The sequence below is a fragment of the Pongo pygmaeus genome, chromosome 2 (genome assembly GCF_028885625.2).
Source record: "Pongo pygmaeus isolate AG05252 chromosome 2, NHGRI_mPonPyg2-v2.0_pri, whole genome shotgun sequence".
NCBI classification, from domain to species: Eukaryota; Metazoa; Chordata; class Mammalia; order Primates; family Hominidae; genus Pongo; species Pongo pygmaeus.
In genome coordinates, this window is record NC_085930.1 from 33,195,110 (window position 1) to 33,215,929 (window position 20,820).

General features: G+C 37.6%; 1 protein-coding gene across 2 annotated transcripts in view; it reads left to right on the top strand.

Annotated features, from left to right (window-relative positions):
* The window catches only part of ADGRG7 (adhesion G protein-coupled receptor G7), an 83,810-nt gene that overhangs the window by 31,394 nt on the left and 31,596 nt on the right, over positions 1 to 20,820 (top strand). Inside the window, exons 7-14 of one of the 2 annotated variants that reach the window (XM_054479872.1) lie at positions 3,276 to 3,415; positions 3,536 to 3,643; positions 5,964 to 6,127; positions 6,583 to 6,738; positions 9,701 to 9,813; positions 14,870 to 15,216; positions 15,934 to 16,030; positions 19,713 to 19,868. In XM_054479872.1, coding sequence (XP_054335847.1) covers positions 3,276 to 3,415; positions 3,536 to 3,643; positions 5,964 to 6,127; positions 6,583 to 6,738; positions 9,701 to 9,813; positions 14,870 to 15,216; positions 15,934 to 16,030; positions 19,713 to 19,868 — 1,281 coding nt within the window. The remainder of the gene's footprint in view (positions 1 to 3,275; positions 3,416 to 3,535; positions 3,644 to 5,963; positions 6,128 to 6,582; positions 6,739 to 9,700; positions 9,814 to 14,869; positions 15,217 to 15,933; positions 16,031 to 19,712; positions 19,869 to 20,820) is intronic. The other variant, XM_054479873.1, reaches the window with a different exon arrangement.

Sequence of the window (20,820 nt, forward strand, 5' to 3'; positions counted from 1 at the left end):
GTCCAATTATTTTCTAATAATGTTCTATCAGTTTATCCTCTACCAACGTGATCTTTTGCATAAGCTCCTGTGGACTCAGATCCTTCCTTCATTCACTTAGATAAAGCTTCCTCCTCTGCCTCTAGCCCCAAGGTCAGGTCAACAACCTTTTAGCTCTCTTTAGGAGAATACTCTTGATGAGCTTCCAACAGAGGTCATCTCTCCACAAGAAGGAAATTAATTGTTGTTCAGGACAACATTTGCTTTCCAAACTCTATCTTCTGTACTTAGGCCAGATGTCGGGTTCCCTGACAGACATCAGGCCTTAGTCATCCATTTCATTTTGACTTCTTCCTTCTTTCATTCCATTTTTCTCTTGGTGTCTCTCAGCTACTGAATTCCCTTTCTATAGTATAGGGAGAAGAGGAGAGGGTGAGAATAAAAGGGAGGAGAGTGACAGGGAAGAAAGACTCTTTGACTCTGTCAAAGTGGACAGAGCTCTGGAGGTGTAGGGTTTCTGCTGGTGAGGACATCATAGTACAATCATTGAGTTTAGAACTTCACCTCACCATTTTTTTTTCCTTTTTTTTGAGATGGAGTCTTGCTCTGTCCCCCAGGCTGGAGTACAGTGGTACAATCTCAGCTCATTGCAACCTCTGCCTCCCAGGTTCAAGCAATTCTCCTGTCTCAGCCTCCCTAGTAGTTGGGATTACAGGCATGCACCACCCCGCCCAGCTAATTTTTGTATTTTTGATAGAGACAGGGTTTCACCATGTTGATCAGGCTAATCTCGAACTCCTGACCTCAGGTGACCACCTGCCTTGGCCTCCTAGACTGTTGGGGTTATAGGCGTGAGCCACCGCAACCGGCTGACCTCACCATTGTAGACACTGTTTGCAAAGTCTGATCTGTAACCTTAGACCTTTGATCTCATATTGAAGGTCATAATTACCCTGGTTTATCTGACTTTGGGAATGCAAAATGCCTCCCTAGCACTGACCACCTGTACATTTACATTTCACTTTTCTTTTTTTATTTCTGTTCCAGCTAGCCTGGCACCCACTCAAATATCTTGACCAAATAGAGATTTATTGTAAATAGGCATATGGGGTCTCAGGGAGGCCCAAGAACTAGATCATAATATAGTGGGCCTTGTCAACCCAAAATAATCAAAAAGGTCAGAATCTAGTTTAAAGAGAGTTCATTCAAGTGCAAAGTTTAAGGACAGCTGCCTGGGAAGCACAAATTCCAAAAAATGGAAGTCAATGTTTTGAAGTATATAAGTTTGAGATCATTTATATAAACAAAGTTTAGGCAAGCTTAAGAGAGTTTTTAACATCTTTCTATATAAGGCTTGATGCATGGTTACAGTAATCTGATTAGCTGAGGTGGTCTTTTTCTTTTGGGAAAGTTGTATTTAACATTCCACACTGAAGGTGTAACAATTACACTGAAGACGTAACAATCATGAGCCAACTGGTCTGAGTTAGGTACAGGACAAAAAAGGAGGCAATTAATCTGTAACATAGATAAGTCATTAGAAAGGGGAAAGGTCTGGCCTCTCCTAGCATTTACAGAACAAGAACAATGAGGAAGAGAGTTAATCTATAATCTAATAAGCAGAAGTTGCAAACATGCTACATGTGATTCAGTCTCCAGGGCTTAACTTCCTTTTTGACATAGTAAATTTAGAGTGTCTTGAAATTTTATTTTCTTTTATTGCCATATGGACCCTGGAGCAGGAAGATGACTGAGGATCCAAAGCAGCTCTGGAAGCCTTAGTAGAAGAGTTTATAGGTCTTTTCTTATTTTCAACAGGAAGAATTAGCCTCTTATTTTTAATTTGTGATTTTTCTTCCAATGATGTAATGACCTCTCTGGCTCCCTCTAAATTATGACTTTCCTGATATAACTACAGCACTAATCAAAAAAATCCCGTTTCCAAGAATCTGATGACTTATTTTAGTCAATTGTGCCAGGTGGATGACCACTTTCTGGATTGGCTTCTCCGGGGCAGGTGCCCATCTGTAATTTTATCAGTTATGACAAGAGGAGGAAAGAAGTACAAGAAAGAAAAAATTACCTTAGAAGTAGCTATGGTTAGAGCAACCCTGTAAAAGTGGGAACATGAAAAACACCTCCTGTATATCTACCACATCTTTCCTTTTAGCCTGCAAATGCCTGAGGGAGCAGCTCCTGGTACTCCCACTGTTTCACAGAGTCCTGACCTCTGCATAGATACTCAACAGGTACTGTTTGGTAGAATGATATTCTTAGCAGGTTGGAGTTTTGTTAGGTATTCCTCCCATTGAAAGCAGCTCTGGGGTATGTGTGAATTGCTGAAAATGGTTTTATAAAAGGAAAACATTTCAATCAGAGGATCTAACCTGAATTTTTCCATACGAATGATGATTACATTCTCTTTATAAAGCAATCCTCAATTATCGTAAACTTTGTCTTTATCTCATTTGGAGGTAGAGAAAAGATATTTTAGTGTCACAAATAAAGATTTGGCATATAGAACAACTACATTTTGATGAAATCCTTTCATTTCTGGAAGAACTAGACTGATTATTTTACATACAGAGGTTTTGTTTGGTCAAGTACAGAAATAGTTCAAATATTTCTATGGGAAACAAGAAAAAGAAAAGGTCTTATGACTTTTCTTTGGAGAACGCCAAATTGACAGGTTGCTCCCACTCCCTCCCACCTTCCATCTAATCTATCTTTGAACTTAGCCAAGGTAGAAAAGAACGTTGTAAAAACCTTCAGGGTTTAGTTCATAGCTGAGGCAATGAGCTCAGAGCTCTGCTCTTTGGTGGTTCTATCTGAACTGTCACCTCAGGAACGAACAACTTACAAAACATGCTTTGGATCCTAAGGGGTTTGGGTGAGAGGAAGAAGATGAATAAATGGAAATGGATTCTCACCACTGCAGAAAAAATTGGAAGTGCATGCCTTGCCAATGGTGGGTGACAACACCATCCTTCTATGTGAAGAGCATCATAATAAAGAATATTTCTTTTGGGAATTCTGTAATTCTTGAGTTGTACCTTTTTGCCATCTATGTTCAAGGTGGCCTTCAGTGAGGACTGTCCACCAGAACTGTTTTATTTAAGTACATATAACACAACACAACTCTAGAAAAGAAAACCAATTATTCTTAGGCAATTGTCAATGTTGTCATGACCACACAATTCTATGCTCATGTCTTTCTGCTGTAGTGTAAGACAGAACACATGCCTTTCATTTTATGACAAAATCTTGAATATTAAGTTGTGTTTTATTATATGCAGGCTGATTGAGCAAATGGAGACTTATTCCTTGTCTTTGGGTAATCAATCAGTGGTGGAACCTAACATAGCAATACAGTCAGCAAATTTCTCTTCAGAAAATGCAGTGGGGCCTTCAAATGTTCGCTTCTCTGTGCAGAAAGGTGAGCTGTTAATCTTATGTGCTTGTAACAGCAAAGAGCATTCTGCTACCAATGATGAATAATAATGCTCTACTCACAATAATGTAGACTTTTACAATTCTACTCTTTCCCTTCTCATAGGAGCTAGCAGTTCTCTAGTTTCTAGTTCAACATTTATACATACAAACGTGGATGGCCTTAACCCAGATGGACAGACTGAACTTCAGGTCTTGCTTAATATGACGAAAAGTAAGTCTCAAACTTTGTGACATTTAAAAAAATGGACTCGAATTCATGGAACTAATAACTTCTAATTTACTGAAGGAGAAATAATGTCTACTTAGTTTCATACTGAGTAATTTGCATTTGAGTATGTTTGAGCTCTGACATATTATGGTAATCTCAACTCTACTATTCTAAGTCAAAAAGATAATTTCTTTGTTTTTTCTTTTTTCAAAAGCCTTTTGGAAGGTAGCAGAATTGAAATGTTCAGGCCATGTACATAAATATGTTTTCCTACAAAAGTCTTGCTAAGGTGGTTCTGTTTTACACTTACACATTTAAAACACATTCAATCACAAGCTCTGACCATGTTTACCAGTGGCATGACACTCTCAGGCTCAGATGCATCCTGCAGACCTAACCCTGGAGAAGTCTATGTAATTGGCACAGATATAATTTAGTAGTATCAATTTTAGGTTATCTCCTCTCTATGGTGCCCACTGTGTGCTCACTATCATCCTACATATAACCTTTCAGAAATTCTTACATGTAACTTGAAGTGGTTGTATTTTTCAAAGTCTAAAAAAACAAATAAGTAAATCAAACACACACACTTACTTCTCATTTCTCCCCAAGCAAAAAAACCCGATGTCAGAAAGTATATGTGTTAGATAGAATACATTTATAATAGCACTAAAAAAGAAGAGAGTATTATTTGTGAATCTGGCACTCTGGAATTTTGCTCTCATTTGCTTTGACCACATGCTTTGTGATGGTAGAGACTAAATCTAAGTCTTCTATCTTCTTGTGCATTTTTTCTTTTAATTTAAAAATACTTCATGCATACAGAAAAGTACAGAAAGTAATGTGAACAGTACCTATGTAACTATCAGCCAGGTAAACAAATATCAATTTTTCCTATATTTGCTTCAGATCTCTTTAAAAAAGAGAGAGACAATATTACAGTTACACCAGAAGCCCTCTACCTCACAAATCACTGCAGCCTCAACCTCCCAGGAGGAAGCAATCCTCCAGCCTCAGCCTCCCAAGTAGGTGGGACTATAGGTGTGCCCTGCTAATTTAAAAAAAAAATTAAATATTTTTGTAGAGACAGAATCTCGCTATATTGCTCAGGCTGGTCTCAAACTCCTGGGCTCAAGTGATCCTCCTGCCTCAACCTCTTAAAGTGTTGGGATTATAGCATAAGCCACTGTGCCTAGTCTCATTCTTTTATTTTTAAAGAAAGAATAAAAAGAAACCTTGCTCCATTATTAGGGTTAACTTTTCATTTAGTGTCCAGGAGAAACAATTTGGTGATGTCGATGTACTGTGAACAAAAGACAGCACCCCATCCCTTTCTCTCCAGGTGGAGGCTCCAACAGTGGCCACAGAGGAGGACAATTTGGGGGTTGTCGGGGCCTTGCCTGTCTCCCTCTCAAATCAGATGACTGAATACTATGGTCCCACACCACAACGTTTTCCTTTTATCACTTGTGAAAGACAACAGAGTTTAGGAAATTAATTCAGTTAAAATGTATACTGTTGATGCTTCTGCTGTTTTAAATACGCCAACAGTTGTATAAGGTGTTAGGAGGCAGTCCTCGTTCTCTTTGACTGCTGCCACCAATGGGCCAGGTGCAAAACCCTCCGCAGCAGCGATGGTCTTTCAGGATCTTTGATGAACAGCTGATTCCTTTTTCCAGTGTCCAGAAGATGTTTCACAGTAGCCTGCTAGCCTTGGGAGAAGCCCATGATTGTCATGACACAGAGCAGGGGACAATAGTTGAAGAAATGGTGAAGAGTGCCTGCCTCAAAAACTCCACAGAAAAAGTGACTTAAGCGCCTCGCGCTGTGACTTAACACCACTCGTCCCCTTTGAAAAGGAGACCGACCTCATCTGGGCTCAGCCATCCTGGTGTCCCAAGCTTTGCTATTTCCTGTCTCATATTTTATCATTACAGGAGGCAACATGGGCTGGGGCTACCCACATGTTGTGTTCACTCTCTCCATCTCTCATGCATAAAACAAGACGTTTACTTTATACATGAGATCTTTGCAATACCTTTTTGAGGTGGATTAGGCAGAAATTCTCGTTCCTGTGTAGAAGGTAAGGAAACTAAAGCTCAGAAAAAAAAAATTAATATGGGTGGAATGGCCCGCCATGGGTTATATGTGTTACTTACATATTGCAATTAAGTAAAGGTTCAACCAGTAAACCATTTTTACTGTACTTTACTCAAATATTAAGAAGCCATGCACTTCTACAATAACGTGACATATTGGACATATTGTTTTTTGTTTACCCTACAGGGCACTTACTGATTTTAATGTCTTTTTCTCCCTATAGATTACACCAAGACATGCGGCTTTGTAGTTTATCAAAATGACAAGCTTTTCCAATCAAAAACTTTTACAGCTAAATCAGATTTTAGTCAAAAAATTATCTCAAGCAAAACTGATGAAAATGAGCAAGATCAGAGTGCTACTGTTGACATGGTCTTTAGTCCAAAGGTGAGTTTTTCATTGCAGGTGCAAGAAAAAAGTGTCCTCATGCTTTCTTTCTGATGGTGGCAGCTGAGACTGAGTAGAGTAATACAGGGGAAGAAGAGAGTAGGAGGAGGCGGGGGGATTCCATGAACAGAAATAATAAAAATTCAGACCACTCTTGAATACCAAAAGCAGGGATATGTTGAATAAAAGAAATGTACAGCAAAACTCTTCAAAAGGTTCTTTGATGTATCTATTTAAATATTCCTCCCAACCATATCTGTTGTCAAACTAACTAAATGCAAAGTTAACTAATTTAAATTTTATCTCCTTTTTTCCCTCTCCTTAATCATAATGAATATGCTAATGCTTAGTATATATTTAATTCATTTCTCAGATGACTGTCTTATACTACTTGATTTTTTTTACCCAATTAAGTATTTAGAAATAGTAATTGTAATTGTCTTATCAATTCACAGTACAACCAAAAAGAATTTCAACTCTATTCCTATGCCTGTGTCTATTGGAATTTGTCAATGAAGGACTGGGACACATATGGCTGTCAAAAAGACAAGGGCACTGATGGATTCCTGCGCTGCCGCTGCAACCATACTACTAATTTTGCTGTATTAATGGTAAGGATATACATAGCAATCTCTTTCCAGATGAGAATTTTCCTTATACACAATTCTAGTATGTGCGCCTTGGAGATAACTTTGGGATTTAATTTACATAGATTCTCAACTCAGATTAAATAGAAAAACAAGAAATAAAATAATGGGACTTAAGGCCGGGCGCAGTGGCTCACGCCTGTAACCCCAGCACTTTGGAAGGCCGAGGCGGGCAGATCACGAGGTCAGGAGTTCGAGACCAGCCTGACCAACATGGTGAAACCCCATCTCTACTAAAAATACAGAAATTAGCCGGGCGTGGTGGTGCACGCCTGTAATCCTAGCTACTCAGGAGGCTGAAGCAGGAGAATCGCTTGAACCTGGGAGACAGAGGTTGCAGTGAGCCGAGATCACACCACTGCACTCCAACCTGGGCGACAGAGTGAGACTCCGTCTTGAAAACAAAACAAAACAAACAAAAAAATAGGACTAAGGTAAAGGCAAGTAGAATAGAACCTTTTGCTATGTGGTCTTAGGGTAGAGAGGTCAGAACTATGTATTTGATCATGGGAAGGGAGTCCATGTGCAAAAGAAAAGCTGGTGGGCTCCTTTCAACTAATTCACACGTTCTGAAGCATAAAGTTGTTATAGCCAGAGGTAAAGCTGTATAGCTGTGTGTCAGAGACAGGTTCAATATTTACTTAGCTGTATGTGGACAGTTTAAATCAGTTACCCAAAGCTTTTCCCACTGAAATTGCTCAAGTTACTAAGTTTTTGCTAGAAGGTATAAAAGAAAAAACTCTTCAATTCCTTCAATTTGTCCCCTAGTTTCTCCTTGTATTCCTTAATTCTTTTACCTCTAAAGCTATACTGTGCAAGTAACTGATAATACTTAGCTCTGGTGTGCAGCTGTGCATGCATCTCTCAAGGTTCTTGTGCTGACCCTTGTAAGAAGAGGGGTTTCTGTATGTTCTATTTCCAGAAATCTATTATTCTGGTGAACCAAAAAAAAGTTAGTTTATGTACTTGATGGAATGTTTTTTATACACAATGGAATGGGGAATTATGGAGAGTGTTCTTCTCCTTAGTAAGGGACTATTAATGCTATGAATCTCCCAAGGAGAAGCAGATGTTTTCATTCCCCAGTAGCTATAATATAGCCATATTTGGGAAGCCAGTGGAGACTGGTAGAACATACTGGTATAGCTTGCATTATCAAAGCATAGAACCTTGCTTTTTAAAACTTTTTGAGATAACTGTAGTTTTCTCATTTTAATTGTAAAAGCTCTCTTATTTTAATTCATTTGGATTATTTCTTTTCTAACTTGTATTACATAGAGATCTGCTTTCTCAATCAGGAGATACAGAAGAAAAATTTAACTTTTTGATATCTCAAAGTCATAGAATCATTGGTGAGCTATGTAAACCTCAGGTTGCTATACATGTTAAATGATACAGTTTATTATAGTTATCTTTTCACTTTCTTGAGGTTAGGCTTTCAGCTGTTTCTTCTCATTAGTATCTGACTGCCTCAATGCCTATGTACCTACACTTGCAATTAGTTTTGGTTTGCATTATTTTTTTAAATGGCTGATTAAAATTGCACGTAAAGTAAGAGCAAATCGGCTCTGAGTGAAAATATTATTTTTAAAATCTGAAGACCTATGAATCTTATGATCCTTTTTGCATCTACTTAGTACACTACACACAAGAAATAACATAAATTTTTTGTTTTATTTTTAAATTTGTATTCTGTTTTTATTTTATTTCTATAAAAGCAATACACAGGCATTGCATAAAGTATGAAAGTATACACTAAACAAAAATGTACTGATATGGAAAAATGTTTATGAAAAAGTAAAATGGCAACTCGAGCATAATGCTATTATGTTAACAAACCCCTGTATGTTTGTGTAAGAGACATAGATAGTATTTTTAAGCATGTAAGAAAAAAAGATAGGTTCTCAAGAAGTAGGTATGGTGTGGGGTAGCTGGCAGTATAAGGGAACATATGCTTTTTTATTATGCCTCTATATTCCTTTCATATTTTACAAATAAGTATACATTGCTTTTCTAATTTTAACAACTTAAAAATCAGAAAATACAGATAAGCAAAATGAATTATACATATCCAACCCACTCTGTGACCAGCACCCCTATGTCACCAGATTTCTAAGATTACATACTCATATGGTACATATTTTCATATATATATATACACAAACATGTTGAGAGATATGTAGCCATATTACATAAAAATAAGGCTTCCTTTAAAAAATTAACAGGGTATGAGCATCTTTCCATATTTATGAAAATATTTCTGCAACTTTATTTTTACTGCACCCGCTTAGATATACTTAGAATCCAGTTACACATAAAAATAATGTCATGAATAAGTGAGGCAACTTTTGACAATTTAGATCTAATTCAAACAATTTTGATTTTAGACATCAAGGAAAAGTATAAATAGTTGACTTGTGAACCACATGGGACAGTGTGGGTCCACTTAATATGTGGATTGTTTTCAATAAAAAAGTCTGCCCTCCACATTGGCAGGTTCTGCATCCACAAGGAAACGTAGATGGAAAATAACACAGTATTTTCAGAGTGTAAAACTGGTATATGGAGGTCAGCTTTCCACATCAGCAGGTTCCACAGGACCAACTGCAGGACTTGAAGATGCATGGCTTTTGGCATCTGCAAGTTGTCCTGAAACCAGTCCCCCTGCAAATACCAAGGTGTGACTGTATATTTTTCCCTAACTGAATTAGTTAGGTAATTATTCTCAAGCCTGTACACTTCAGGTAAACTGCTCAGCAATAAGGGGTTGATGTATTTCACTTTTTAATATATCAAGAGCTTTACAAAAGGAAGATATATCTGGCCACTGTCTGGTTATTTTGACCCATGTAACTCTGTGATGTTGACTTTCATTAACATTTCAGGGATGATTATTTAAAAATATGAGTCTTAACTTGTTTTTCAGACTTTCAAGAAGGATTATCAATACCCCAAATCACTTGACATATTATCCAACGTTGGATGTGCACTGTCTGTTACTGGTCTGGCTCTCACAGTTATATTTCAGATTGTCACCAGGTAAGAGTAGAAGCAGGCTCGTTTCAGAAGAGAAATTGCTATCTTGATATAATTTACTCTGAGAATTCTCATAAGAATATAGTATCTTTGAACTAGACAAGAACTCAGAGAGGTTCTTGTCTGACAGAGGAGGACATTCAGGCCTGGAAAGGCTAAGAAATACGCACAAAAAAATATGTAATTACAAATTGTGGCAAGTGCCTTGAAAGAAAATTATATGCCACTTGTTTACAAGTTTGTCATGTAAAATTTATGTGGTCCTGCAGCTCATTAATGCTATAATTCCTTAGTGTTGAATAGAACCATGCCTATCAATTCGTATTTGCAAAGGCAAGAGACATTGCAAACAGCGATTTTTAAAAAAAGTAATTTAAAAAATATATCAAGCTTTCAAATGGTGAAACGTTTTTCAAAAATATATAGAGTTTTCAAATGGTGAAAGTTTTTGAATCCCATACTTTAAAGTCTAATTTTAAATAATGACCTATAAACAAATACTTCTCTCCACCTTGACCCCTTCATTCGAGGTCCAATTTTGTATCCCATTCATTATTTTTTGTCACATGCTACATTTTTTTTAACTGCCTGCGATCTTTTAGAAGCTTGTTCATTTATTAATTTACTCTGTTTACTGTGTGTTTCCTCTGTCAACTTCACATTTCATGTTTGTTTGGTCTTTCATGACATTGAAATTTTTCAAGCATCCAGGCCAGTTACTTTGAAAAATGTTCCACAATGAAGATTTGTCTGAAATTTTCCTCATGAAGAGATGCAGGTTAATTATTTTTGGTGGGAATACTGTAATCATGGATTTTTTTTTTAGTGTGACTCAACAAGAAGTGCAGATCAGTTTGTCCCATTATTGTTGGCTGTAAGTTTGATTCCTCGTTTAAATTGATGTCTGCCAGATTTCCACATTTTTTCCCTGTGTAAATAATAGATGACTCGTGGGGTGCCACTTTGAGGCTGCATGATATCCTGTTTCCCAAAAATCTTTTACTTAATGATCTTGTTACTCATCCTTACTGGAACAAATTATTACATTAGTGGTTGAAAAATGGTGATTTTTCTAGGCTATCTTTCTTTCTATATTTGTTTGCTATACTCTTTTGTAAAAAGCATACTTCCCAGTGCAGCCAGAGGGAGCCCCTTCATGTTGTTTTGTCATGTCTCAGTCTTTAGTCACTTCCTTATTTCAATCACAGCAAAATGATCATCTTTCACTTTCTCTGCCTCATACCTGAACCAGCCATTTCTCCAAAGAGCCAGAATTGTTTTCGATTCCTTTTCTTCCACTTTTCAGATTAAATGAGTCTCTTGCCATTCATTTAAAAGTTTTATAGTGAGTGCTTATGTTGTAAGGAGCTGAATACAAAACTATGAACAGACAGATAATCTCCCATCTCTCATGAAATATACACTGTTGGGGGAAGAAGGCAGACATTATAAAAATATCTACACAACTGAATATGTAGTTACAAATTGTGGTTAAGTGCCTTGAAGGAAAATTACATGTTTGTCATATAAAATTAAACACCTCTTAAATTTGTCTCATTATTTGTATTTCTACCATCACCACAGTTGTACTGACAATTATTTGGTCCCATAGGGATGAATCATAACTGCTGCATAACTAGTTTCTTTGCCCAAACCTCACTCTTTTCATTTGTCATCAGATTTTCTTCCTCTTTCATCAGTATGTTTTCTAGCACAATTATGCAACCATAGATGCCACTAAAATTCATCAGGAAACAAAAATAAAAATAAACACCAGGCATGGAGGCTCACACCTGTAATTCCAGCACTTTGGGAGGCCAAGGCAGGAGGATTGCTTGAGCCCTGGAGTTTGAGACGAGCCTGGGCAATACAGCAAGATCACATCTCAAACAAATTTTTTTTAAAAAAGAGACAAAAAAAAAACAAAAATAAAGACAAAATTTTATTGATTTTAAAATCCTAAATTATAAAATTTTCTTTGTTCTTGGACAGGCTCCCATATAATAACAATGCACAGAATACAGACAGTCCCCTACTGACCATGGTTCAACTTAGGATTTTTCAGCTTTAAGATGGTGCAAAAGTGATAGCATTCAGGGTGTTTCTTGATTCATGATAGGGTTATGTCCCAATAAACCCATTGTAAACTGAAAATATGGTAAGTTGAAATGATATTTTTAGTTTTTGATGGGTTTATTGGGATGCAATCTCATTGTAAGTTGAGGAGCATCTATATAGTAATAATCTATAAGAAGGGCCAGGCTATTTGAAAATCACCTCTTCTTCCTGTGGATTATAATTGATAAAATTAGATTAAAAACTAGAATCTAATCTTACTGTTATATAAAAAGATTCTTTTGAGTACTTTTTGCAGTTCTGGTCATTAAACCTCTCAATAGATTTAATGAAATTTTGAATTGTCCAGAAATCTCAACTAAAATGTCAAGCAGATGGACTGAGTTCTGTTTGAATGAAAGCTTTTTTGTTCAGTGTGGGAATCCAAAGATCAAGAGAGGTCATGATGAAACATCATAAAAACATAATGAATATATAATGGGCAAATAGACTTCATCAAATTATGAGTTATTAAGAATAGAGAGGTACTTAAAGGTTAGAACTTTAGGCACAGTAATAGACCTGGGAAATGGTATTCCAAGAGGTCTTGCAGTCTGAAAAATCCAGAAGGCTTTAGATGGTAGTGAGTAGAGATTTTATAACTTTTATTGGTGTAGAACTGTCTGCCGTAGTATACATGAAAGTGTAACATGCCTTTAAGGGGATATAAGGATATATCTGCCTTTAAGCAATACGGAAAATAATACATGTACAAAAAAGAATATCATGTCTTACTTTTGAGATCAACTTTATTAAGAGAAATCTTGCATTCTCTGCCAATCTGAAGACACACATGTGGGCTAGCACAGAATATATACATGAACTACACACACCACACCATACATACACTCACACCACACCATACACACATACACACACACACTCATACACACTCACTCATACTGCCTTCTGAAGATTACTGGTAAACAAGGTCGGCCTGCAGACAAAATAAGAGAAACAGCTGCTCTTTTAGAGCAAAGACATTAGGTAAGCATGAGAAGGGAAAAAAAGGCAATTTTAAAGAGCACTTGGTTGTACACCCAGAAATTATATCTTCCAATAAAGGGACAGTCCTTGGGAATAATTTACATTCAAAGTGCGGTTCAGGACATCTTGACCATCTGACAATCAGCAAGCATTTCCCAAAATTTCTTGGTCCTTGAAACATTAGTCCTAGGGAGATTCTTGATGAAAATAAAGTTCTGAAAAGTCTTGCGGAAAAGATATGTGAAATGTTGTTGTGTATAAACCATTTAAAAAAACAGTAATCATTAGTCTACTTAAATTATAAAGAATAGCATCAGTAACGATAGGCCATGAAACAAATTAAAAATATTTTTACCTAATTTAAATCTTCATGGAAGCCTCACTCTTTAAACGTAAAGTAAGCTGAATATTACCTAATTTTGTTTTAAAGCTATTACACTGTTATGGGAAATTATTAAAAAATTGTATTTGGCCTTATTTTAAAATTTATAAGTGAGTTTTAAAGATAAATTACATTTTAAAACTCAAGAGACTTTTTCTCTACATTTAAACATGAGTTCATCTACTAATGTGCAGAGTTTTCTATTATAAAAATTTTAAAACTCCATATAGGGCCTCTTCTACAGATGGCCTTCACATAAGCTTGCAAATCTAGAGTAGAACTTATGACCTAGTGTTATATTAAAAAAACTGCCCCAACACTCAGTGGATAGAAACACATATTATTTCTAATGATTTTGTGGCTTGTCTGGGTTCAGCTGGGTAATTTTTCTACTGGTCTTGCTGGAGTCTTGTAGTCAGATGCCGGCTGGGCCAGAGTCATCTGGAGGTTCACCTAGGATGCTGGGGCAGCGGCATCTTTCTCCCTCTCCATACAGTCTCAGAGGACTTCCATGCAGTTTTTTTTTTTCAGCAAGGTGGCTGGGCTTTTTACACAGTGGCTCAGAACTCCAGGAGCACAAAAGGAAAAGCTGTCAGTGTTGTAGGACTTTCTCCTTTGCTCAGCTAAAAGCTGGGTTCTTGTGTCACACGACCATAGAAGATTAGGCTCACAGACACTTTGAAGGGTGAAAAGGACAGGGTTAATTGGGTGAAAAGGAAAAAAAAGGGAAACAAGGACTCTCAGCAAAGTGAGAGTCCTGCTACTAGGCTTCCCTCCGTGCAGATTGAATCCACGGATACCTCCTCCGAAGAGGAGAGGCCAGGCTCCTCCCCTCTGCAAAGGGCGGGAACTTGCCACAGCTCCACCCCGTTCTCCCAGTGCGCAGGTCCCAGTGCGCACCTCCCAGTGCGCAGGTTCTCCCGGTACACCTTTATACTAGGTTGTCTCACCTGGAGGGCCATGTTATGACTTTTATGTTCCCCAGGCACTTGTGCCTTTGTGGAACCTTTCATTCATGAATGAAAGATTAAAAATTTTATTTTATGATTGCATTGGTACAAAGATGAGTATATTAATATTCTTTGAGCTAAGAGTTCTCTTTTTTCTTCTAAATCTAAAAGAAGTTAAAACATTACTATGGGATATGAACACTAAGCACTATTGTGTCTAATGGATAAGTCGGCCTTGGCTGCCAGGCCTTCTGTTGCATCTCATCAGTTAAATCAAGGTACAGGCCAGGCTACTGTGAAGGGACTACACAGGGCTACCTACCAGGAAGTAAGGTTCACTGGGGGCCATCTTTGGAGATTAGCTATCACTTTTGATCAGAACACAGTTTCAAGAAAAGATACGTCAACCTGTATCCTTTAACTCATGACTTTGTGGAAATGATAAGAGGAAAGTATAGTTTTCTGATGTAATCGAGAAGGTAGATTTACCAGCTGTCCCCACTGGGCTATGAACTGAACTTACATTGGGCAATAATATTCTTTGTTCCCAGAAATTTCACTGCAGTTTGTTTTGTGCAGTTGTTGTGTTTCATTTAATTTTTTATATTAATTTACTTATTTTCAGGAAAGTCAGAAAAACCTCAGTAACCTGGGTTTTGGTCAATCTGTGCATATCAATGTTGATTTTCAACCTCCTCTTTGTGTTTGGAATTGAAAACTCCAATAAGAACTTGCAGACAAGTAATGGTGACATCAATAATATTGACTTTGACAATAATGACATACCCAGGACAGACACCATTAACATCCCGAATCCCATGTGCACTGCGATTGCCGCCTTACTGCACTATTTTCTGTTAGTGACATTTACCTGGAACGCACTCAGCGCTGCACAGCTCTATTTCCTTCTAATAAGGACCATGAAACCTCTTCCTCAGCGTTTCATTCTTTTCATCTCATTAATTGGATGGGGTAAGTGTTTGCATCTCCCCTTTCTCAGGAATTTAATTTTGTGGAAATCATTTAATTTAAACACTTATTGAAGGCCTAATAGTCCAAGGCCTTGACGTAATTAAGAGGAGATAGAAAATATAGTGATTGCTAAGAATACTTTCTGTCTAGTAGCTTATATTCCAGTGAAGGAGGCAGATGCGATAAAGGCAAGAGTACGAGATACATCATAAACTAACTTAACTAACTTAAAAATGTTAATTTCCTTTAACATCTCTTTTTATTAATTTGATTTGAGATTTAGGCCACAAATAATTAACTTCCAGCTACTTTAAAAGAAATGTTTCAAGAAAGACAATCAGAGTGACTCTTTAAGCAAAAATATTTGAAAAATTTATTGGGTTCCAGCAAAGGAAGACTTGTTTTAGGGATATCTAAATTTAAATGTATTCAAGTGACAGAGGAACTATGCCACTGAAACATGACAATTCTGGTAAGAGTTACAAAGAAACCGGAAATAGGATTGCCATGTAGAGCCATCACTAAAAGGGAAGGGAAAACACTTGGAGAAAAATTATGTCCACTGTCAACCCACATCTGTAGGATCACTTTGTATTTTGTCCACAGTGAAAACAACATACATCCTGAAGAGGGTCAGATGTATAATTCATGTATGGTCTTTTATAATTAATCCAAGTCTGGATAAATCATAATTCTGTGCCTCTCTTTATCACATAGGAGTCCCAGCTATAGTAGTGGCTATAACAGTGGGAGTTATTTATTCTCAGAATGGAAAGAATCCACAATGGGAATTAGACTACCGGCAAGAGAAAATGTGAGTTTATATTTTTTTAAATGTCCAATTGTTTGACCTAAAAGTGTAACTGTTCAGTGATATTGACTCCAAGTGTCACTGTAATTTGCATTTCACTTTATAATTGTCGTGTTTAGTGGTAGACATTTGAAATTCTCAAAGAACACATTGTATTTTAAATGTGATGACATGGAGATTTCCCATAAGTCCTTTTGTAAAGCAAGTAATCAACTTCGAAATTTATAAATGTGAACTTTCTTATGTTGAATTTGTCTTCTTTCATTAAATCTGAAAATCATAATACAATAGGTATTATCCTTAGTAATCCTATGTCTTAGTTTTCTCATCCAGAAAATGGGAATAATAATAATAGTAATTCCTGTTCTGGGGTTACTTCAAGGGATCAATCAAGTATGAAAACATTTAATAACTTGAACACTCTCTATATGTCTCACTCATATAAACCAGTTCTATGTTGATATGATTTTAATGAATATTTCATGATGATTTATCATACATAACAAATTCTTCCTGTGATTCCAGTGTGAATAATTAACTGTTGTAACAGAAGCATCTGACTGTATGACATTTGCTTTTTTTGTGTGGGGGAGAAAAGAAAGTGGAGCTGAACTGAGACTCAACTCTTTGTATGCATTTTTGCTACCAAATGGCAACTGCTCTTCAATTTGTCTTCCCTTCTCATTTTATAAATCTAACTATTCTTATCTCCAAATTCCACCTGCAGTCCCAAACCAACACAAATGAGAGCAAAACTTTTGGAAATGGGCAAGTACACCAAGGGAAGGCTGTGGTGTCAGGGAACTCACCTCTTTCCCAGGGCTGATCATGCTCAACTGTAGGCTGGGGAGCTGGCTGCCTTGCCTTATTTCATGCTCCCAGACACTACGTTTGATTATGGTTAAATATCGTTTTAGGTTTTAAAATTTTAACGCCACGAGTAGAAATATCTAATTAGGGATACCCAAGATGCAAATATCTCACAGGGGAGGTAATTCACTTCAAATTGCATTATTAATTGGTGTTAACCCAGGCACAGGGCTAGACTCACTCCTTTAAAAGTCTTCAGAAGAAAGAAGCCAACTGACTTCAATGTATTCACACTGAGCTATAAATAATTAAGGGCAGCTCCTTTCCTGATTACGGTGTTAGTTGTTGGGGAAGATACGAGGCAACTGATAATAAGAGAAGCTGGGGAGAGAGGAAAGGATGTGTGACATAAGCATCTGCCTCCTCCTGGACTTTCTCCCCCACCTTCCACCCTACACACATGCCATCAAGGGCCACATTTCTTCAGGATGTATTGAGACTCAGGAGGGATTATTTTTGGTTTTCCTGAGTTATTCTCCTAGCAGTTGCTCCTCAAGAGCCTGTGCACTCCCCTGTTGCTCCCAGTTCTGCCAATCATCCTGAAATCCCTGACCCAGTTACCTGAAGTACTGCTGTCTCTGCATAGACCCAGTTACAGGGTGAATGTAGGGCAGGCCACATTCCTCTTTAATGCTCTACCCCCAGTTCTCTGTACCACTACCATGTAGGCCGTTTCAGACATTCCCAAAGGGTTGAGGTTAACATGGGGAATTATAATTGGGGGGAAATTTTTCAAGTATTGGTTTTACACTGAAGCTTTCTTTCCCTATGTTCCATGGCAAACTAAGGAGTTAAACACTTCATCTGTATCCAGTTATAATGCTCTCCAGACCTCAAGTCCATAGCTATTTGTCAGATCAACCTCCACCATCCTGAAGATAAACTTGGCACTATTTTATTTATGGAAGGACTTATTATTGTATCTGTTAGAGGCAAGCATGCCTTTGCATTTTTAAATTCGTTATAGAGAATAGAACATCATCTCAGTTTCCTCCTAGGTCATTCAGATTAGAAATATGATTTCCAATAATTTAAATTAAAACTATTCCAATGCAAAAAAAATTTAGAAATCCTTTCGAGTGTATAGTAATGGTGTTTTACAAAACTCCAGGGGAAAGAAAATAAAATTAATTGAATGCCAAATATGTGCCATAGCTTCTCACATCATTGTAATATGTAATGGTCTACCTGACACCTCTACTTGACTGTTTAATAGACACCTCCTCATCTTCCCTCCCAAACCTGCTCATCTCATCGTCTTCCCCAGTTAATAGTAATTCTATCCTTCTAGGTGATCAGATTTTGGAGTCCTTCTTAATTCCCCTACATACCACATCCAACCCATCATTAAATTATTTTGCTTTACTTTTAAATATATCAGGAATCAGACTATTTCTTAACATCTCCTCTCCTGGTCCAAACTACCCATATTATTGCAATAGACTCCTAGCTATTAGGTTGGTGCAAAAGTAATTGCAGTTTTTGCCATTACTTTTGTACCAACCTAATATTTCCTACTTTTGCTCATGCTGTTCTCTCATCACTGCACCTGGAGTAATGCTTTTAAAACTCAAGACAGATCATGTCATGTCTCTCCATCTTGTCTAGGGTACAAGCAATCATCCACAAAGCTCCTACATAATTTGTATCTTTCCACTAACCTTATCCACTTACTGTGGTTCAGCCACACTAGCCTTTTTTTCTTCCTTAAGCTGTCACCTCAGGGCCTTTGCACTTGATGTGATTTCTGCCTGGAACACCCTTCCCCATCATCTACTTCAGGTCTTTGCTCAAATACAGCTTTTTTCCATGAGGTTTTCCCTGACCACTCTATTTAAAATGAAACACCCCTCCCCTCCACACACATATACACAGTAATTTCTACTCTCATTACCTGATTTACTTTTTCTCCATGGCATTTGTCACCATCTGACATATTGTGTATTTTATTTACTTTGTTTTATCTATTTCTCTGCACTAGAATGTAACCTCACTAAAGAAGGGATTTTTGTTTTGTCCACTGCTGATACCTTGGTGTCTAAAACAGTGTCTAGCACATAATATGTACTCTGTAAATATTTATTAAATGAATTAATTAATTCTTTCAACAATGCCAGTAGGTGGTTACTATTATTCTCACCTCAGATGAGAAAAAAACACCACTACAACCACCACCACCAAAAAACAAAACAAAACAAAACAAACCCCACAAAACAAACACAAAACAGGTACAGTGAGGTCAAATAACTTTTTCAAACTCTTTTTAAACATTAATATTAAAAAATGCCCATCAAGGCCGGGCGCAGTGGCTCACGCCTGTAATCCCAGCACTTTGGGAAGCTGAGGCGGGTGGATCACGAGGTCAGATCGAGACCATCCTGGCTAACACGGTGAAACTCCGTCTCTACTAAAAAAAAAAATACAAAAAAATTAGCCGGGCGTGGTGGTGGGTGCCTGTAGTCCCAGCTACTCGGGAGGCTGAGGCAGGAGAATGGCGTGAACCCAGGAGGCGGAGCTTGCAGTGAGCCGAGGTTGCGCCACTGCACTCCAGCCTGGGCGACAGAGCGAGACTCAGTCTCAAAAAAAAAAAAATGCCCATCAATAGGAGACAGTTTAAAGTTATAGTATATTATTTCACTTTTCTAGTGGGTAGAATTCTTGAAAGTCATAAGTCATCTCAAATGTATAAAATGCAGAGGGATGTTAATTTTTAGCAGATCTTTCAGTTGAGTGAATGTCAATAGTGTTAATAGCCCAAAGAACCAGTATGTATACCTTTCTTAGTCTGCTGAAGTAATTTTTTTTTCCTCCACAGCTGCTGGCTGGCAATTCCAGAACCCAATGGTGTTATAAAAAGTCCACTGTTGTGGTCATTCATCGTACCTGTAACCATTATCCTCATCAGCAATGTTTTTATATTTATCATAATCTCAGTAAAAGTGCTATGGAAGAATAACCAGAACCTGACAAGGTAAGATTCCCAATTAATTGGAAGCTGCCAGGCAAGGCTCATCCAGCACTTAACACAGCACCATAACACATCCACAGTTTCAGAAGCTTTCAAACTCAGACAATGGCAGGGCTATGTGGTTTGCAGGAGAGATTTTTCTCTTACACTTTGACTCAGAAAGTGAATCTTCTTGTCTTCTCACATCAGTACAGTCTGCTCTCAATATCCTGGGTTTCCACATCTGTGGATTCAACAAAGCGAGGATCAACTAAAAACTAAACCTAGACTTCAAGAAAAAAAATTTTCTTCCCTTATCCTAAATATTCAAGAAATCATATTTGGATAATTAAAGAAATGAGAGGGTTGTGGGGAAATGCCGGTACCTGGATTTTCATTTTATTAATACAGTCCAGTACCTGTTGGCTATATTTTACGTGTATTGCTTGAATTACACAATAGCACTAAAATTTCTTATTTATTTTATTATTATTTTTCGAGACAGGGTCTTGCTCTGCCGTCCAGGCTGGAGTGCAGTGGCACGATCACAGCTCAATGCAGCCTCGACTTCCTGGACTCAAGTGATCCTCTCCCCTCAGCCTCCAGAGTAGCTAGGACTACAGGCACACACTACCATGCCTAGCTAATCTTTTTCTATTTTTTATCGCGATATAGTCTCTGTAAAAAAGAGGCTGGTACTGAACTCCTGGGCTCAAGTGATCCTCCCCAGTTGGCCTCCCAAAGTGCTGAGATTACAGGCATGAGCCACTGTGCCCAGCCTTAAATTTTTTAAATTAGTGGCAAACATATAAAAATTTGGAGAGCTCACTTAAAAATTAAATTTTCAGCAGGACGCAATGGCTCATGCCTGTAATCCCAGAACTTTGGGAGGCCGAGGTGGGTGGATCACCTGAGCTTGGTAGTTTGAGACCAGCCTGACCAACATGGAGAAACCCCATCTCTACTAAAAATACAA